This window comes from Notolepis coatsorum, assembly GCF_963971535.1.
Source record: "Notolepis coatsorum genome assembly, chromosome: 10".
NCBI lineage: Eukaryota > Metazoa > Chordata > Actinopteri > Aulopiformes > Paralepididae > Notolepis > Notolepis coatsorum.
In genome coordinates this window covers 49,595,246-49,614,448 of record NC_140174.1, presented here as the reverse complement: position 1 = coordinate 49,614,448, position 19,203 = coordinate 49,595,246, and the positions used below count along the sequence as shown (strand labels likewise).

The 19,203-nt window shown below is 41.4% G+C and overlaps 1 protein-coding gene across 1 annotated transcript in view; it reads right to left on the bottom strand.

The window, feature by feature from the left end:
* Positions 1–589: 589 nt before the first annotated feature.
* LOC311235407 (serotransferrin-like) overlaps positions 590–19,203 on the bottom strand; it is a 31,126-nt gene continuing 12,512 nt past the window's right edge. The window contains exons 8-17 of the mRNA XM_084322863.1: positions 18,944–19,094; positions 12,037–12,179; positions 11,823–11,919; positions 11,091–11,108; positions 8,727–8,891; positions 7,199–7,346; positions 5,520–5,587; positions 2,979–3,169; positions 1,661–1,853; positions 590–1,132 (exon numbers count right to left, since the gene is read on the bottom strand). Coding sequence (XP_084178989.1) covers positions 1,089–1,132; positions 1,661–1,853; positions 2,979–3,169; positions 5,520–5,587; positions 7,199–7,346; positions 8,727–8,891; positions 11,091–11,108; positions 11,823–11,919; positions 12,037–12,179; positions 18,944–19,094 — 1,218 coding nt within the window. The 3' untranslated portion in view covers positions 590–1,088. The remainder of the gene's footprint in view (positions 1,133–1,660; positions 1,854–2,978; positions 3,170–5,519; positions 5,588–7,198; positions 7,347–8,726; positions 8,892–11,090; positions 11,109–11,822; positions 11,920–12,036; positions 12,180–18,943; positions 19,095–19,203) is intronic.

Here is a 19,203-nt window from a genome sequence, read left to right as displayed (position 1 = left end):
ATTCCTTGTTGGAGATTATTATTGCCAAGCGAACTAGAACTAAATTGAACATCATTTTATCTTTTGAAGGCCACCCAATGTACAATATTTTTTATGCTCTGCGAAGCTCATTTAGCGATAGGTTGTTGATGCCTCGATGCTCTCTTGAGCGATTGAGAAGGTCCTTTGTTCCTGCTGTGGTTACATTTTTTAACGAACACCGCTAGCTCTGTGTTGAGAGGCTTTCCTCTTCTTACTGTGTTGTGTATCTTGTACTGTATGTAATTGTTTCTTTCATGTTTGTGTATTTGTATTCGCTCTGGTGGCAAACCATGTTTCCCCTCTGGGATTAAGAAATAAACCATACCATACCAAGTGTGTCAAAAACAAGGTATTCTGCACCCAGCCAAGCGGCTAATTGCTGGTCAGGATAGTTGCTACAATTTATGTGATGCAAACAATTAACTGTTCCAGCCAGCAGTTCCCAAAGTGTGGTCTGGAGACCAGTGATGGATGCCTTGAAGGGGTCCCCTGCAAAATAATACATAGTAGGCTATACAGTAGTTACCTTGTTTTCTCATTCATTAGAAGTAACCACAATGAGATAATATTCATTAGATATATGTTTATTGTGATCATTTGGTTTCATTCTCTCCACTGTTATCTCCGCACCCACAGTACAGACAGTTCTGTTGACTTCTGTTCTAAATCATATCTGATGTCAAAGATCTTGTTAAATTTACAGGGACAACATGTTATAAAATGTGGGTCCCAAATGAGTTGTTTTAACAGATGCTGTAGCCTACAACTCTAGAAGACAGGCAGCTCCGTGTAGTGTAGGCTCACCTATGGTTCAGGGATTTGAGTGTTGGGAAATGACAAAAGAAATTAAAATAGTAGATGCCCCCATTTTCACTGCCTTGTTTAGCAATTTGTCCTCATCCCCAGGTTATATAAGGCATACATTTCATATAGGTCAAATTATTTCAAATGTTTAGTAAATAAATCAAAGAACTGTGAGAAAACACACAACACATAACATCTTTGGATCCAGTACAGATGGACATGAATCCTTGGCGACTGAGTGATCCACTGTTCCCATGTCCCTGCTACTGCTTCTGGCAGGAATGGAAAGTGCAGGATTGCTCCAGTTCTAATGGGGGGTGCAGAAAGTAGAATTGATGGAGATGGAGAAATGAACTGCAATTCATTTGCTAATGGTAGAGCAATTCATTCTCTGTTGTGTCAGGTTGGATATGACAAACTTGATCATGAGAAAGGTTTTTCAATATTTAAAGATTTAGTTAGGTTGTGTTGAGGCACTATATAGTATATTGTATATTAGTATATTGCATAGTATATTGTATGGTAACTCAGTTACTTCTATTCTGCATTGAACATTGTACATATGTACATACTGAACACTTGTGTCTATGTACGTGACTTCTATTTTTTACATGCTATACTTATTTTATTTCATACTTATCTTTTTTGTCTAGCACAGTCTCTGGCGCGTAACAGAAAGAAGCATTTTGTATAAAAGTATTCTGTACTTCTGTATGACAACTATTAAAGAAACTTGAAACTTGAACTTGAAACTTGGCTACAAGATTATGGAGATAAAAAGTGTGAAAATGTCATTGAGGCCACAGTACAAACCTGGAGTATTGTCAGTACAAACCTGGAGTATTGTCAGTGCACTGCCTGAGCGAGTTCATGGCAAGCATGTAACTGCTGCCCAGGAAAGTCGCATAGGTGTCTCCTTCTGGTACCTCCCTCAGGCACTTTGTGGAGTCACTGAAGAGGAGATTGGTTCCTCCAGTCGATGTGAACATTTCGAAGGGTGGATTGGTGACATTTGGACCAAACATTGCCTGAACACAAGGGAGGCAATTTACAGGCAGTGTAATGTTAACGTTCAACAGTTAGTGTAATCTACTCTTGCTACAACTACAAAGATAGAATCCCTCACAGCAACTCCCCAATGCAGCATTATATTTGCGCCTATATCCCTCCCATATTTGCGCATTCTCCTGACACATATTCTGGAAAGCCGAAGGCACATTTCTTTCTATATCACTAAGTAGCCATGTTACATTTTGCATGTGTATTCTATTCTTACAGTCATCTCATCATTTCTAGTTATTCATATTGCATTCATGTTACAGGCATATCCTCACCCATTGCTACTGTATGTGTCATTAGCATTACCAGTTATCACCATTAAGCTATCAACTGCATGTGTATTCGCACCCATTGCTTATCTGTCATTGTCAATACCTTTTAAGTTTTCTATTTATTTTTTACCCAGGGGCAGTGCACATTAATCAACATCTTCAGTTTCCACATCAATGTAAATGTGGCAGAATTAGCTAATGAGCTATAGTTTTCATCTGTAGTCCCTGCCTACCATGCATGTCTTTATGGTGTGGGAGGAAACCAGAGTACCTGGAGGAAACCCATGCGAACACAGGGAGAACATGGACACTCCACACAGAAACCACACCTGCTGGGGTTTGAACCCAGGACCTTCTTGCTGTGAGGCAGCAGTGCTAACCACTGTGCCACCGTGCCGCCCATCACCACATTATCAATGTTCCATTTAGCATGCATATTCTTACTGTAGTTCTCCTGTCATTGCCAAAAACCTCTGTATCGATTCATGGACACTTCAACAGGCTGCCCGGGAGGAGCGGGGAATCGAACCGGCAACCCTCTGATTACCAGACGACAGCTTTACCTCTGTCTGTTTACCACTGTCGCCCCTGTCGCATACTATGTACTATGCTACTATACCTATACTACTACCTACTATGCTAAATATGTCTATACTACTATATGCACTCTGAGTGTAGCTCAAGCTCAGTATTGCTAGACAAACAATGCCACTTAGAGATGTACCCCTCCTGCTAACTTGTTCTACACAATTTGTACATTGCTTTGGATAGATTCCCATAAAAGGTGAGCTTGAGATCAGCTGTGTCTAGTGTGGTACCAACCTCTTGCTCCTGGAGTATGTGCAACACCTTGTTGCGGGTTTCTGGGCGTGTCATGACAGCGTGGCCAGGCACCATGGCTAGGTTGCATCCGACATAAGCAGAGAGTGCAGCAGTTCCAGGGCTTGCACCAGGAGGGCAGACCAGCTCATAGTCTTCACTCTGCAAACTAGCAGCCCATGATGGACCATTGCCTGATGGTGGGATGAAAGGGGCGAGAGAGATGGTGTTTTGAATCTGTGAAACATGTACTTTTTTATTTTTGCAAAGAAACTAGTGTAAAACTAATTTGAATGATTTATTAAAGAAACTAGTCTAAAACAAATTACAATTTTTTATTAAAGGGGACATGCATTGCTATTCCTAGCACTATTTGGGCAACTTTACACAATTCCTGTGAGTCTATTGAAGACATCTGTACGTTTAAAAAAAAAAAGAAATGCATTGTTTTATATTTCTAATCAAGTACTCAAAACCATCATTTTTCAGCTTCAAGATTTCAGGCTGTTATGGCCTGGCTCCGCCCATAAGCACTTTGAGTGACAGTCAGTCCACACAGTCTGAGAGAGAGAGAGAGAGAGAGAGAGAGAGAGAGAGAGAGAGAGAGAGAGAGAGAGAGAGAGAGAGAGAGACCTCTTCTTTTTTTTCTCTCCCTCTCGGGTGTGCCGCGCGGCAGGTCCCCCCCCCCCCCCCCCCCCACAAGCTGCCGCGCGGCACACCCGAGAGGGAGAGAAAAAAAGGAAGAGAGAGGGAGGGAGGGAGGGGGCTCTCTAGAATGCTCTCTATCTCTCTCTCTCTCTCTCCCTCCAGAGTGCATGCAGAGTATGAGGAAGTGGTTTCCACTCGCTGTACAGTCAGTCTAGGTAGATTGTGGGTGGGCATTAGCTACAACCACAGAGCCAATCACATCACTGTCTGCTACCCAGAGCCTGAGTAACGTCATTCAGGCCTTCAAATCAGGATAGCCTAATTTACTGGAGCAGGAAATTATCTGAGCTGAATCAGAGCAATCTGCCAATATGGTATTTAGACACTAAAACACATTGATACTAACTCCTATTACTATAATACAATGCTAGAGACTGAAAAATGACATTTATAATGCATGTCACCTTTAAAGATGCAGTAAGTGGTATCTTTTGTTTTGTTAAAATAATAGCTCTACACTGACACCCCCTGACGGGTCTCCCAGTCCCTCCGCTCTGCAGTAAACACAAAGTAGATTTTCTGGTATCCTGTTCCCACTTTATACAATCAGGAGAAAACTCAATAAAAACTGAGTTTAAGCAAATATGTGCTTGAAACAAGTAAAATAATCTACTAGTGCAGTAAGCAAATCTGGCTTGGCAAGGCTTCTTGAAATAAGTACAAATATCTACGGTTCTCTCTCCTGATTGGATAAAGTAGAATGGGATACCATGACAAGTTTAAAGTCTGTTTACTGCAGAGCTGAGGGACTGGGAGACCCATGTTAATGACCAAACACTATATATCAGTGATGGCTGTCAGAATGTAGAGCTATTTAACACGTATTTGAACAAAGAAATACTACTTACAGCACCTTTAATATGAAGACTTCAAACCCTGTCTAAAAGGCAAAGAGTGCATATGTAATTTCCCCCGGCACCTAGATTACATTTAAGACTGCCAAATCCATACAAAGAAGAGGCAAAACCCATTTCCATCATATGTTCCCTTTAAACAGAGTAAACAAAAAATTAAACATCTCACAAATGCCGAGATTGTCATGGAAAAGACGCGCCAATGGGATGCAGGCTAAAAACAGGAAGGGACCATACATGCAACGGGGTCCTGTCGGGGGTCCCAAGCAAAACCCTGGACAGGCTCCAGTATGTTCAAAACTCAGCTGCCAGGGTTCTAACCCGCACCAAACCCTGGCAGCACATCACCCCCACCCTCATCCACCTCCACTGGCTCCCCATCAAATCCTGCATCACCTACAAAACCCTCCTGCTCACCTACAAATCCCTTCACGCCCTGGCACCTCAGTACCTCACTGACCTCCTCCACCCCTACACTCAGTCACGGTCCCTGCGATCCACGGACACTGGTTAGCTCTCCATCCCCCGAACCAGACTACGGACGTTTGGGGACAGAGCTTTCAGTGTGGCAGCTCCCACCCCTGGAACTCCCTCCCCGCAGAACTCCGCACCGCCCCAACTCTGGACTCATTTAAAAAACTGCTCAAAACCCACCTCTTCAACTTGGCCTTTAACCCCTAACTTTCTCACTTTATATGTCGTGTCTGTCCACTATGTTTGTTAATTTGTCATCTCCCCCCCCCCCCCCTTATGTGTAAAGCGACCTTGGGTCCTCTGAAAGGCGCTATATAAAACGAAGTTATTATTATTATTATTATTATTATTATTATTATTATTATTATTATTATTATTATTATTATTATTATTATTATTATTATTATTATTATTATTATTATTATTATTATTATTATTATTATTATTATTATTATTATTATTATTATTATTATTATTATTATGTCATAAATGTAAACATGCCACTTACCGTCGGTGTTGTCTGGCACAGTGGTATGTTTGATGAAGGCAACATCTCCAGCTCCCTCAGCTAGACATCTATAGTGATCAAACCAAAGATACTGTATATAATGAAGGTGATTATTTTCAAAGCTGTGCCAATGTGGTGAGAATGGAATAGTTCCTGTCTCCAAAAATGTAACACATGTGAGATCGTCAACACTGTACAATTGCTGGACAAGTCTTAACGGACCGTACCAGTATAGTTATAAACCTAGCTTAAATCTATTGTGGGGTGAATCTTGTTCCTACCGGGTTGAACTGATGTGATAAACCTAAGAATATAGGCAACAGTTCATTATTTGCATTTCAAAATGATAACATCAATCTGTTGTCATTTTGGGTTTCTTCTATATAATTCTGTGGTTTATAACGTTAGAAAAATGTCATCTAACAAAGTAAGCTATGCTCAGGAAAATGGTCAGTCGTGATTAATAAACAGTAAAAGTGAAACTCATATTTAGACCTATATGGTCCTTAAAAAAGCAAAACAGTTTTCCTCTGGATCTGAAGTTAGAAAAACATAAATTCAGTACCAGAATGTTCCGAGCACGTTCTACTTGTCAGAGAATGTCCAATATTTACCTTGATTTCTATAGACCTGTTCGCTGACGATGTCATGTATATGCGCGTGCAGACCCGAGGAAGAAAGGAACTTAATCCTGGTCAGAACAACGGGCCAGACTACAATATATTTGCATTTGTTAGCCATGCTAGCGATCTAAACAATCAATCCATGCCAAAGATAGATATGTAAACGGTGAAAGAAAGACTCACACTCACAGCCAAACTTTTAGTCAGGGGAGTGCCATGCCATGGTTTCTCCATAGAGCCCCGTTCTACTTCTTTTGGCGCAGCAGCTTGCGCAGGTCCGGGGTAACTTAGTCACGTGACTCAGTTGGTATTGCTGATTGACTCGAACATGGTATGTTTGTAAACAGCGAACAGGTCTATGCATGAGAAAAAACTTGCCACATTTGAAAACCACTGAATGGAGCCTGTGCCTGCTCTAGTCTCCTAAGGCCTAAAAAAAAAATGGTTTGTTTCCGGTTGTTGACCGACCCTGCCGATTTAGGTGCGACCCAATATATTTTATGAGTTTTTAAAAAGAATAAAAAAAAAAAAAAAAAAAAAAATCCTTAGTCAAACCTTTAGTATTATGGATATTAAACATGCTGGCAGAGTACAGGCATCCATGTTGTTCTGAACATTTTAATTAAATAAAGAAATTCCCTATCCATAGTCGCCGTGGGAAAGAATAAAAAATAAAAATAAAGAAAATTCCCTACCTACCCATGGCCTTAACTGACAACCAACAGGAAACAAACAATATTTTTTGTTATGCCTAGGGGGGGGGGGGGGGGGGGGGGGGGGGAGTAAGCCTTGCCTTGAACAACCCACGTGATGCAAAACAGGAAATGAGAACGCGTTGGTTGGTCACTCTTTCTGAGGTGTCATTAATAAAATGCAGCATACGAGATAGACACCAAGGTTTCTACGAAACCTATATCTTCCAGCACTTCGATTCTGGTTGAGGAGTTGACCTCCAAAAGATGAGGCCCTGGCAGTCATGACATGCATGGTCTGCCTCTATCTATGGTATTGAGGCTCAATTCTCAAGCCAGACATTATACTACTAGTGCCCCCTACCTGAAAGCCCCAGCATAGCCGTAGTATTGCTCATCAGCACTGGGTTTGCACTTGTCTGCATCCGGCCCAGCAGCACTGCCTATACAGTTTTCACAGAGTGGAGAGGAAGGATCTGCTCCGGGGGCACAGCTACTAGAGAAGAACTCAGCTGAGGAAGAGACACACACAGCATTATGTGTTGATATTGTGGTGGATTTGTTGTTAATCTACCTTGACCTCGTTAGGTTTAATCAAGCACAGTGAGATCAGGTGACTTCAGAAGATGTTGTTTATTGATCCATTACAAGACACATACATTGATTCCTACTTCCATTACCCTTACCTTTATCTAATCTAACCTAATCTTAACTAATTTGTCTAACTTGCTCCTCTAACTACTTTGAGGAACACAGTCTTCTTCCCTTGAGACTTCTGACCTTTATAATCAGGACAGCCCCTTGTTCATGCAGGAAACATATGCTTCCACCACAACAATATCACATCACAGGAGAAGGAAATGTACTGGAATATGTAACATTATAATGACATTTCAAATCTTAACTCAATAATTAAACATTTATAGTTTCGGGCTAAATAAGTCCGCTTTTTTATTTTATGGTGGAATGTTCCTTGAAGTATGAAGTACGATGATGTTCAGCCTCAGCCAAATACATACATAGAAAATACATAATTCAAATGTTATTGCTGTGGCCAAGGACAGTTCAGTCAAGATTGTGAACAGGCACCACTGACAAGTTTTCTAAATGTGATTAACGGAAAATTATAAGAATAATAGATTTGAATTGAGGAAATTAGTTTAAAATGTTTTCTTTAGACTTTACTCAGGGTACGGTGGACAACAATATGGAACCTTTTTTATTATTATCATTATTCTTTTTTCTAATTACCATTTAAATTCAACAGCATTTAAATGAAATTAGTTACAGTTCCAAAACCAATTGGTTTAATTTAAGATTTTGAATAATGTGAATATGTGAATATCCAATATCAAACCAATTTTACCCTGGTGTAACTACGTCCCTGTTACGGTAATAGGGACACTGTACAGTTGCTAGTGCCATCCTTTGGATGAGCCTGGATGTTAAACCATGGTCCCGACTGAATTTGGTTGTTAACCCAGGGCGCCTATCGCAAAGAGTAGGGGGTTCCCAGACGTTCCTGGCCAAATTCCCAACCAGGTCTCTGACATCAAGGCCACCTAATAATCCCTCCCCCCTTAATTGGCTGATATAAAGCCCTGTCTCCTGAGCCTTTCAGCCATTGTGGAGTGTGATGTGTGCCTGATGCCAGTGTATGGCAGCCATTAAGCCTGCATAGCCCAAGGTTGAGTGAAGGAGGCAATGTTCCACTTGTAAAGCACTTTTGAGTGTCTAGGAAAGTGCTAAATGATCATTCATTCATGGCCAGTTGCACTGGGCTTTATGTGTTGTCAATAGGTATGTGTTTTCTTGTTCAGCCCATTTACAATGCTTGAGAAACAATATTTCCTTGAAAAAGTGCAGATTTAATACCCTTGTCCATTACTTACTGAAGTTACAGCTGTTAGTGTTATTGTAGATGTGGCCCATGGGGATGTTCCAGCCTGCAGTTTTTCCCAGGCCAGTGTGACAGGACCTCTTGCCCATCAGCTGATCCCAGTTGGTTATTGTACCCTTCTTCACCACCGCCACAGCGTAGTAAGAGCCGGCTGCCTCTGTCGGAGGAATAAAGAGATGGAATTATATAAGGAAGGGGATCAGAGACCTAAATTTGTTCATCAGTCATTTGCTAGAAAAGCTGACATAATAACATATTGATATCTTACAGTGAAGAACTGATTGGTTCAATGTAAACAAATAAATGAGATTAGATTAGATTCAAATGTATTCTCATATACAGCACAAGTACAGTACAACGAAAGAAGTTTGGCATCCCACCAGAGTGCAAATGTAACAGTAAAGTGCAACAGCAATATACAATGTACAGGTGATTAAAGTGGGCGAATATACAAAATACTACTACTATTAGTACTAGTGAGTGTAGTGCTAATCAGATGTATGTACAGAGTTGTAGTATAATATAACAGTGATACAGGTATAAAGACAGTATGGTAGTAGCAGTGAAACTAGAAGAGTAGGATATGTACATATATAGTATTTACAGATATGTAAAAGGTATATGTGCATGTACTGTAAGAACAGACAGATGGATATATATATATGCAGTGAGAATAAATATATATATGGTATACAGCATTATTGTATATGCTATCATACAGAGCTATGTATGCTATTGTATATGCAGGTTTGATTGATTGATTGATTGATTGATTGATTGATTGATTGATTGATTGATTGATTGATTGAAAACGTTATTAACAGATTGGACATACAAGACATACAGATATACAGAACTGTGTAGTAAAAAGAGATCATAAAAGATATATACATCCGAAGGGTAAGAAACTGTACATTGGTGGGGGGGGGGGGGGGGGGGGGGGACGGACATTTGGACATTTACAGGGGCAAGTTTCTAATTGCAGCCACCCGTAGGTGCTCTTTGAGAGCGGTTTTGAAGGAGGGTAGGGATTCACATTCCTTCACGGTTGTGGGTAGGGCGTTCCACATTATTGTGGCATAATTGCAAAACGTGTTTAGTCCCTTGTTTGAGCCGAATCTGTGTTGAACATGATTTGTGGAACTCCCTCTGGTGTTGTGGTCGTGGAATTAACCGACTGAGGTGTATATATAAATAGATATACAAATAAAATAAAACATAGCTGCAAGTCTGGCCTGATGGATTTGGTCTGACTCAATTCCAGGCCCATCCCAAACATATACCTATGTGAATTTTGGCTGGTTCAACCAAACAGTTTAGAAATAATGGCTCCCTTACTGACATGTGTATTCTACATTCTTATGGAATGAATGAGATACAAAAAAAAAGTATTAAAAAAAAAAAAAAAAATGTAATACATTTTGAGTTAATTTTCATAACGCAATAATTTGCTGTGTAATTAATTAATCTAATTAACGCGATAAACTGACAGCCCTAAGAAATACAAAACAATTAATAAAAAAAAATAAAAATTACAGAGGTGTTCCATAAACTCACAGGAATTGTGTAAAAGTGCCCAAATAGTGAAAGAAATAGTAAAATAGTTCCCCTTTAATTTAGTTTGTTAGCTGTTTTTCAACAGTTCTGTTAATACCTTGTGCAAAATCTGGTGGACATTGGATGAAATGTGTAGAAGAAGCTATATATATATCTATTGTGACAGATCTCCTCCCCCGTCCTTTGGATACGTGAAGGATGGGAGATACGTCCGTCACGGAAGGAGTAGAGTCACTTAGGTAGCTGATTAGTACTGATAGAACACACCTGCACAGCATTTAGTCACACACATCTCACATGCACACACTCCCGACACACACACTAGCTGATTAGTACTGATAGAGTACACCTGCACATAATTAGTTGACACACATCTCACGTGCACAGACATAGTCCCACACAGTACATTAACACGAGGATAGAGAGGATCAAGTTGAGCGGAGTAAGGAGTTGGAGTTGTGGTGTAGAGACTAGAGAGAGAGAAAGATTGAGATTCAGAGTTACGACGGTGAGAGGTAGTGGAAGGTGAGGAGAAAGCGAGATAGGTGTTCTTTGTGTACTGGACTTTGGACTGGCTGAGATTCCCCCTTGTGTACTGACCCTGGACTGGACGACTACCCTACATTTTTAACTGACCCAGAAAGTTTAGTTGCTCTGGGACTCCAGATGTTTTTACGGCAGAAGAGGAAGCAGAACAAGAAGAAGATGACGACACAAAGAAAATGAATATGAAGAAGAAGGTTGCAGCACTACATGCTGTGACTTTGCTTCCTGCTAAAATAAATACAGTTGTACTTACCAGCCGTAGAGCAGAGTGCTGTGGGGAAGGTTAGATATATACAGTATTAATAATGTCCATGTAGAAGACATCTAATGACCTGCTTGTATGTGTCTGTTAAACCTGTACCGAATACTTCAAGGATTTGTATTTTTAATGTTGAGTCAACAATCCAACATGTTGCTTTAATTATGGATGTATACAATTAATAGAGGCCTTGCACAGAATGTTTGTGTAGTTCTCTGTCTTACAACATGGCTGCCTGTAACATACAGTAGCAACCGTTATTTTGTAAATGGACTGGTAAATGGGACTGCATTTATAGCACTTTTATTCAAAACACTTTATAACTTATGCCTCACACATTCACACACCGATGGTGGAGGTGTTGGCACCATGCAAGGTGCCAACCTGCTCATCGGGAGCAGTTAGTGTTTTGCTCAAGAACAGAATTGAACCGGGAACCTTTAGATATTACCAGACAACCGCTGTACCTCCTGATCCACTGATTTGACTTTATAAACAAGAGAAATCTAGTCCCTTTTAGGGAGCTTCTGTGAACATGTTTACAATGCTTTTGTAGATTATTGACATGGCTGTGCACGAACACAGTGACCTTCCTCCTCCAAAGAGAGAGAGAGAGCTTTGTTTGAGTAGACACTACTTCGTTTTCAATATTTTAAATTATTTAATAATTTAATCAAATTATTAAATGATTTAAAAAAGAAATATATATATATATATATATCATACATGCGTTATACTGCTCCACCACGGCAGGAACCAGACCACACTTCCCAGCTGTGTACACATGGCCTCCATCCATCGCCATGGCGTCCGCCTCGTTACGCTATGGAAGGGGGGGGGTTCAGGAAATTAAGATTACTGGTCGCAGTGGGCTATGTAATGGACAATTACACAAAATGGACATAAAGATGATAGAGCGAGATTTTCTATATGTTTTTACTATAATCTTCTTGACACATTCATCCACTGTCATGGCGTCGGTGCATTCGATCGTGGTGTTGTCGTTGATGCGCCGCCACTTGTTGCACTTTTCCAACTCAGCCGGACCGACGCAGCACCATTGAATGTTTTTTGAGGTTGGCTCTAGGAAGCAAAGTCACAGACACAATTATAGGCATTTGGCTGTTGCAATATGGGGGCAGCGTTAGCCTAGCCCGCCCTAGAGGTTAAAGAGGTGGCAGTACTGTTGAGGAATCCCTTTTGGTTGCCCCAAACGATACCTTAAATCTCACACCTGAGTGCACAGAGTTTAGATCTTGTTGAGCAATCTTCACTTAAACATTTTAATAATCCATCACTTGTACAAATTGAGCAGATACTTTTATATAAGTATATATATATGTATATTATAACTTTTATATTTTTAATAAGATCTATGTCTTATTAACCAAGATGATATCACAATCGCTCGTTTTGAGCCACAGAGCTTCAAAGGGTTGGAGCTGTTCTCTTAATGTGGCATGCAAGACTACTTTACCCACTGGCCATTGCCACCTAACCCCTCCCCCACCTAACATCTTCTACAGGTGACTGCAGGGAGCAGTCATCGCTTTGATATTATGATGTGATGATGTGAGAGACAGTTTACAGTTTAACTTTAAGTTTGAAAGTTTTAAAATGTATAGTATCTCTCCGTCGCATAAAGGTGTTTTCACTATTAAACCTATTATTTCATATCATATCACATTATTTCATATCATATTTGATCATGAAGACGACATAATTGATGAGTTCGGTTCCACCACAGTACCCAAGTTGATCTGTGCAGCCAGCAGGACTAGCAGAAAGAAATGTCGGCAGAGGAACTGAAGGAACACTTTCCCCTCCCTCAACAACCAGCCACTGGACTGCCCCCCTCTCCCTTCAACCCCCAGCTGATCCAGTGGAGCTGGACTGTGGTTACGCCGAGCGCCTATAGCTTATTCCCAGCGGAATAGTGCTGCCGAGTGCTTCCGCGTTTTCCCTGATTGGCTGCGACACGCCCCGCGGCAGCGCGGCAGCCGCAGAGCGGAGCGGAGCGGCAGAGCTTGCGGCATTATGTAGCCGTAATCCCCAATGTTTTTCATTCGACGCTTAGCTCAACTGGCAGCGCTGCGGTCCGTTGGTGACAAGTTCGAATCCCTTCAATTTTTTTTATTTACATTTTTTTTAACGTGCATTCTTTCACCGGTTAAGTTTAGGCATGTTAAGTTAAGGTTAAGGTTAGGCATTGTTTCGGAGTTGGTTAAGGTTAGAAGGGTTAAGTTTAGGCGCTGTTAAGGAGCTGGTTATGGTTAGAGTTTGTCTTAGAGAATGGCAATATTCTTTCGGAGTTGGTTATGGTTAAGGTTAAGGTTAGGCATGGTTAAGGTTATGGTTAAGGTTAGGCATTGTTTCGGAGTTGGTTAAGGTTAGAAGGGTTAAGTTTAGGCGCTGTTAAGGAGCTGGTTAAGGTTAGAGTTTGTCTTAGAGAATGGCAATAGACAGCCTATTTCCGCGCTGCAGCGCGAGGCAATAGACAGCCTATTTCCGCGCTGCAGCTCTCTCGCGCTGCCGTGGTCACATGGGCGTCATGGCCAATCAGAGAAAACGCGGAAGCACGCAACGCACTCTTCCGCTGGGAATAAGCTTCACGCGTCCCGAGCAGCTCTCAGATGTGAATGTGTGGAAAATCTTACTGTGTAGCAGGGTGTTGCTGAGAAAGAGCTTGGTAAATCTTCCCTGGGTAAATAAAGGTTAAAGCCCCTGTAACCCAAACATAGACGAGACCAGCCAGGCTGGTCACTTGGATGGGTCCTCTACGCGGCCGCAAAGCAGAGCTCCTGAATACAGCTAAAAATGGACACAATGAGAAATAGCCAGGGGTGTAAAGTACTTGAGTAATTGTACTTCGTTACAATACTTAAGTACTGTTTTGGGGGATTTGTACTTTACTTGAGTATTATTAGGTTTGTATACTTGTACTTTTACTCAATTACATTTCAGAGAAAAAAAAATACTTTTTACTCCTTACATTTAAAATGCAGACCTACAAAGTACAAAATCTCTCAGGTCCAACTATTTTAATTAGTATAATTGTTTCTCTGGCCGAACTAACGTTAACGTTATTAATCCTGCGGCCGCACTTTATTTAAAAACAGCCAATCAAATCCCCATCAATGGAAAATGAACCCGCCCATATCCATGCTGATTAGTCCTTGTGCAAGACTAGAAAGTGGGGATCTTTGAAGATCTTTGAAGAGGACGAAACGGAACATTTCATTGCCCCGGAATTTAAAAAAGTTTGTACTTTTACTTTTTAGTACTTAAGTACATTTAAAAGTAGAAACTCACACTCAAATGTGTTTTAGCCAGATACTCTGACTTTTACTTTGAGTACGATTTTGAGACAGTACCCATACTTTCACTTAAGTATAATATCTGGGTACTTTTTACACCCCTGGAAATAGCCCAACATTAGCTAGAATACCTAAGGGCTTTAGAAAACAATTAGACTTGCAAGCTACACATAGCTGAGGAGACAACACTAGGCTGCCACTATACTACTGCCAGGGAACACTAGTTGTATGGAGGCCTATAGACGGTTTACCTGGAATTCTGTTGCTATAGGACCCAAATGTATTTCCTGTGAACTATAACATTATGCAAACATTGCGATGTGCTCTTAGAATGTCACTTAGAAACAGTCTATACTTCAAGTGTATATGCATAATTGACCAGATGGATGTAAACACCAGCTAATTAAAGCTGAAAGTCTGCACTTAAATGTCAGTCATTGTTTGATTTCTTTATATGTTTAATATATTTGTATATATGTAACGGTTGTGACAACGTCACCTCAAACTTCGATGCCCCGAGTGGGAGTCGAACCCCGGTCTCCCACACCGCAGGCAGCAACACAGACCGCTATACCAAGAGGTGAATCCACTTCTAAGTACTGGTTCTATGTGTCTTTTGAGGATGTGAGAGTGAGTTTAACCCATAGCACCGCTACTCACCCCAGCCCTTCTTGACTGCGCTTCACGATACCATCCGTTACACTCACCCTCTCAAACTCTCAAACTCACTCCACTCAAGGCATCCGGGTCAATCGGCACCATTTTAACGGTTGTGACAACGTCACCTCAAACTTCGATGCCCCGAGTGGGAGTCGAACCCCGGTCTCCCACACCGCAGGCAGCAACACAGACCGCTATACCAAGAGGTGAATCCACTTCTAAGTACTGGGTCTATGCGTCTTTTGAGGATGTGAGAGTGAGTTTAACCCATAGCACCGCTACTCACCCCAGCCCTTCTTGACTGCGCTTCACGATACCATCCGTTACATATATGTCAAAGTTATCGCGTTATTAACGAGTTAACGAAAAAAATAATTGAATGGCACTTTTTTTTTACGCAAGATTAACTGGCTGTGATGTTTGAACCTTGTGCCACTCCGTAGTTTCAGAAATCAGGAAGCAATGCCGCACTAGTATGATACTATTTTGAATGGCAAGTTCAGCTTCAAAGCCATGCCAGCTGATGGCTCTCTCGACAGGACAAAAGTCATACTGTCGATGTGAATTTAGTTACCACCGGAGTACATCTAGTCTCAAATACTACTTTCGTCGGCCAAGCTCACCGCTGATGCAAACCACAGTCTGACACTGTTGGCCACTGAGTAACTCCATTGGAGCAGTTGGGGCTTAGGTGCCTTGCTCTCTAGGGCACTTCAGTGGTTGGTATTGAGGGATGGGAGAGAGTTATTCATTCACATTCACAGACCGAACTGTAGGAGTCGGCTGTGCCACCCAGCCGCCTACAATGTTTTCATAGTTGATTAGTCTCATACCCAGACATTTACATAAACATTAACAGTCTGATGGCAGGTGAGTGGTGAGAGAGAGAGAGAGAGGGGTGGGGGATTTACATTTTCTGACGATTGAAAATCCAACAGATTGTTTCGACGAATCATGGTGCAGGGGGTGAGGTTTTGCGGCACGATAAGAGTTTAGTAGCTAAGACCTCTCGTAGAGCCATCGACTTCCTGGGCTTTGAGTCAGTTTGCTGCGCCCAAAAGCTCACACTACACCAATTTCCATAGATATATATCACTAGATGACTCACTGCTGGCCAACGGAGACTGACATTGTCACATGGCGGCCATCTTGTGTGGGTGGAGTACGCTCACTCATAACATGCATGTCTATGGTGTATGTACTATTGAAATAACCATAGCTTGCAACATTTTCAACCGTTTGGTTTGTTAAAAACGTCAGAGATGCAGTTATCATACTGCATACATATGGACTTTCATATAATTCTTTTTTAAAAACAAATGTTTAAAATGTCTTTCGAGCAAGAGTCATAGGCACGTTAATAACGTTTGTAATAAACCAAACCGCTTGGAAGATTCTGCCAAGAAGATGGGACACACCTGGGGCCAGCTGGAGAGGTTGGCTCAGGATCGGGATGCTTGGAGAACCCTTGTTGACGGCCTATGGCCAAAACGCGGTAAAAGGCGTAAGTAAGTAAGTAAGTAAGTAAGTAAGTAAGTAAGTAAGTAAGTAAGTAAGTAAGTAAGTAAGTAAGTAAGTAAGTAAGTAAGTAAGTAAGTAAGTAAGTAAGTAAGTAAGTAAGTAAGTAAGTAAGTAAGTAAGTAAGTAAGTAAGTAAGTAAGTAAGTAAGTAAGTAAGTAAGTAAGTAAGTAAGTAAGTAAACTGTTTGTAAATCCGTCAAGATTCCAGCGAGTTAATTAAGAGTATTTTTGTTTGTGCAGATCAGTAGTCCACTCAAGCAAGATGGCCGCCGGTCAACTACACGGGAGACTCCGCCTTGAGCCATCTAGTGATATATATTTATGCCATTTTCTGCATGGGTTTCTGGGTTTCTCAGACTGCTAGTTTATTTGACTGAGACACTAGAGTCTAGACAACAGGAAAGCCTGAGTATTGTATTTGCTGTATCTTGTGTCTGTGCCTGGTTTGTTTATGTTGGTAATGTTTGATAAAGTAATGATCAGTGATTAGTTATGTTGAATGAATGAATGAATGAATGAAAACTTTATTTAACAGATTGCAGAATGGGTACAATACAGCAGTACGGCTCAATACACACAATTGTTAAGGGGATGCAGAGCTGAGAAAGACGTTTGTCTTGTTTATATCAGGGTCCCCCATTTTCAATTCATATAGACATTTATGACATACACAACATACATGACATTTATGGCATAGGGACATATAGGTATTTAGTACTGATACATTTGTGACATAAACGGTATTCAAATATACAGTACTGTTAACCCTAGATCCTGACAGAGTATATACATATGATGGGAAGGGGACTGTACATTTGGAGGGGGTGGGTGGGTGGGAGAGAAATATACATACTCGGGGAGGGAATATATACATGCGGTGGGGAGGAGACTGTCTATTAGGAGGTGGTGGGGGGTTTGGGCATTTACGGTGGCCAGTTTCGAATTGCAGCCTCCCGTAGGTGCTCTTTAAGACCGGTTTTGAATGTGGGTAGGGATTCACATTCCTTTACAGCTTTGGGTAGGGCGTTCCACATTGATGTGGCATAATTGCGAAAACGTGTTTAGTCCCTTGTTTGAGCCGAATCTGGGTTTAACATGATTTGATGAGCTTCCTCTGGTGTAGTGGTTGTGGTATTCACTGACCTTTGGGAAGTATTTTGACATGTACATGGGTACTTTAGTCGTATAGTGTATCTTGTAGGCCAGGCCCATTGCATGTTGCTGTACTCTGTCGTCTACTCTAAGCCATCCTAGGTTGTCAAAGTGGGCAGGGGTGAGGTGGGTTCTAGGAGTAAGGTCAAGCAGTAGTCTGACCAGTTTGTTTTGAGATGTTTGTAATTTTGTTTTTAGCGCCTTTGAGGTGCTTTTGTACCATGAGGTGCACGCATAGTCGTAGTACCCTTGAATGAGTGCTCCTGCCAGAGTCTTCAGGGTATTCTTGTTTACCAGAGAGGAGATCCGGTACAAGAATCTAGTTCGTTGGTTGACTTTTTATATTACATTGGATGCCATTTTGTCACAGGAAAGATTTGCCTCTAGGATGGAACCCAGGTAGGTAATTTCATCTTTCCTTGTGACAATATTGTCACCCACTGTAACTGAGAAGCCGTCGGTCTTGCTGAGTTTGTTATTTGAACCGAAGAGAATGGACTCTGTTTTGCCCATGTGTAATGATAGTTTGTTATCAGCGAGCCATATGCAGGTTTTGCCTAGTTCCGAGCTGAGGGGTTTTTCAACCTGCAACTTGTTCTTGTCAGAGACCAGCAGGGCTGAGTCGTCCGCAAACAGGAACAAGTTGCAGTCACAGGCTGACGACATGTCATTTGCATAAATTAGGAACAGTAGCGGTCCTAGTATGCTTCCTTGTGGAACACCACAGCTCACTGTGAGGATAGAGTACCGTTTACTGTGAGGATAGAGTACCGTTTACCTCTACCATCTGTTTTCTCCCCTCCAGGTAGGATTGCATCCAGCTCACTGATAAACTATCAAAACCAATTGCTTTTAGCTTGTCAATCAGAATGGAGTGATTGACAGTGTCGAAGGCCTTTTGTAGGTCCAGCATGACCATGCCGCAGTATTTGCCCGCGTCCACCTCTTGTTTGATGTGGTCGTTCAAATAGAGGAGGCATGTGTCAGTGGAGTGGGATGTTCTGAAGCCAGATTGGAATTCGTAGATTAGATTTTTTTTCCGCCAGGTACTTTTCAACCTGTTCGTAGACTATTTTCTTCATGACTTTCGAGATGGAGGTAAGAATAGAAACAGGGCGGTAGTTGCCTGGGTCTAATTTGCTGCCCTTTTTGTGCAGAGGGGTCACTCTTGCCATTTTGAATTTTGTTGGCAATGTACCTGTCAGGGAACGGACGATACTCAGATATTCAGCACCCAAATACAGGAAGGAGTCAGTGTTTTCGGGTAGCGCCACTAGCTCTGTTGTAGAGTCCTTGAACATCAGGTTCTTGGCTGGGGCATAATCATCAGAAGAGAACAGGTCAAAGTCCTAAAAAAAACAAAAAAAAAACACAAAAAAACAAAGGAACCTTAACTGTTGCAACATACTGTATGGTGTCTCCAACGTCTAAAAAGTGTTAGAAAGATATGATGCATGA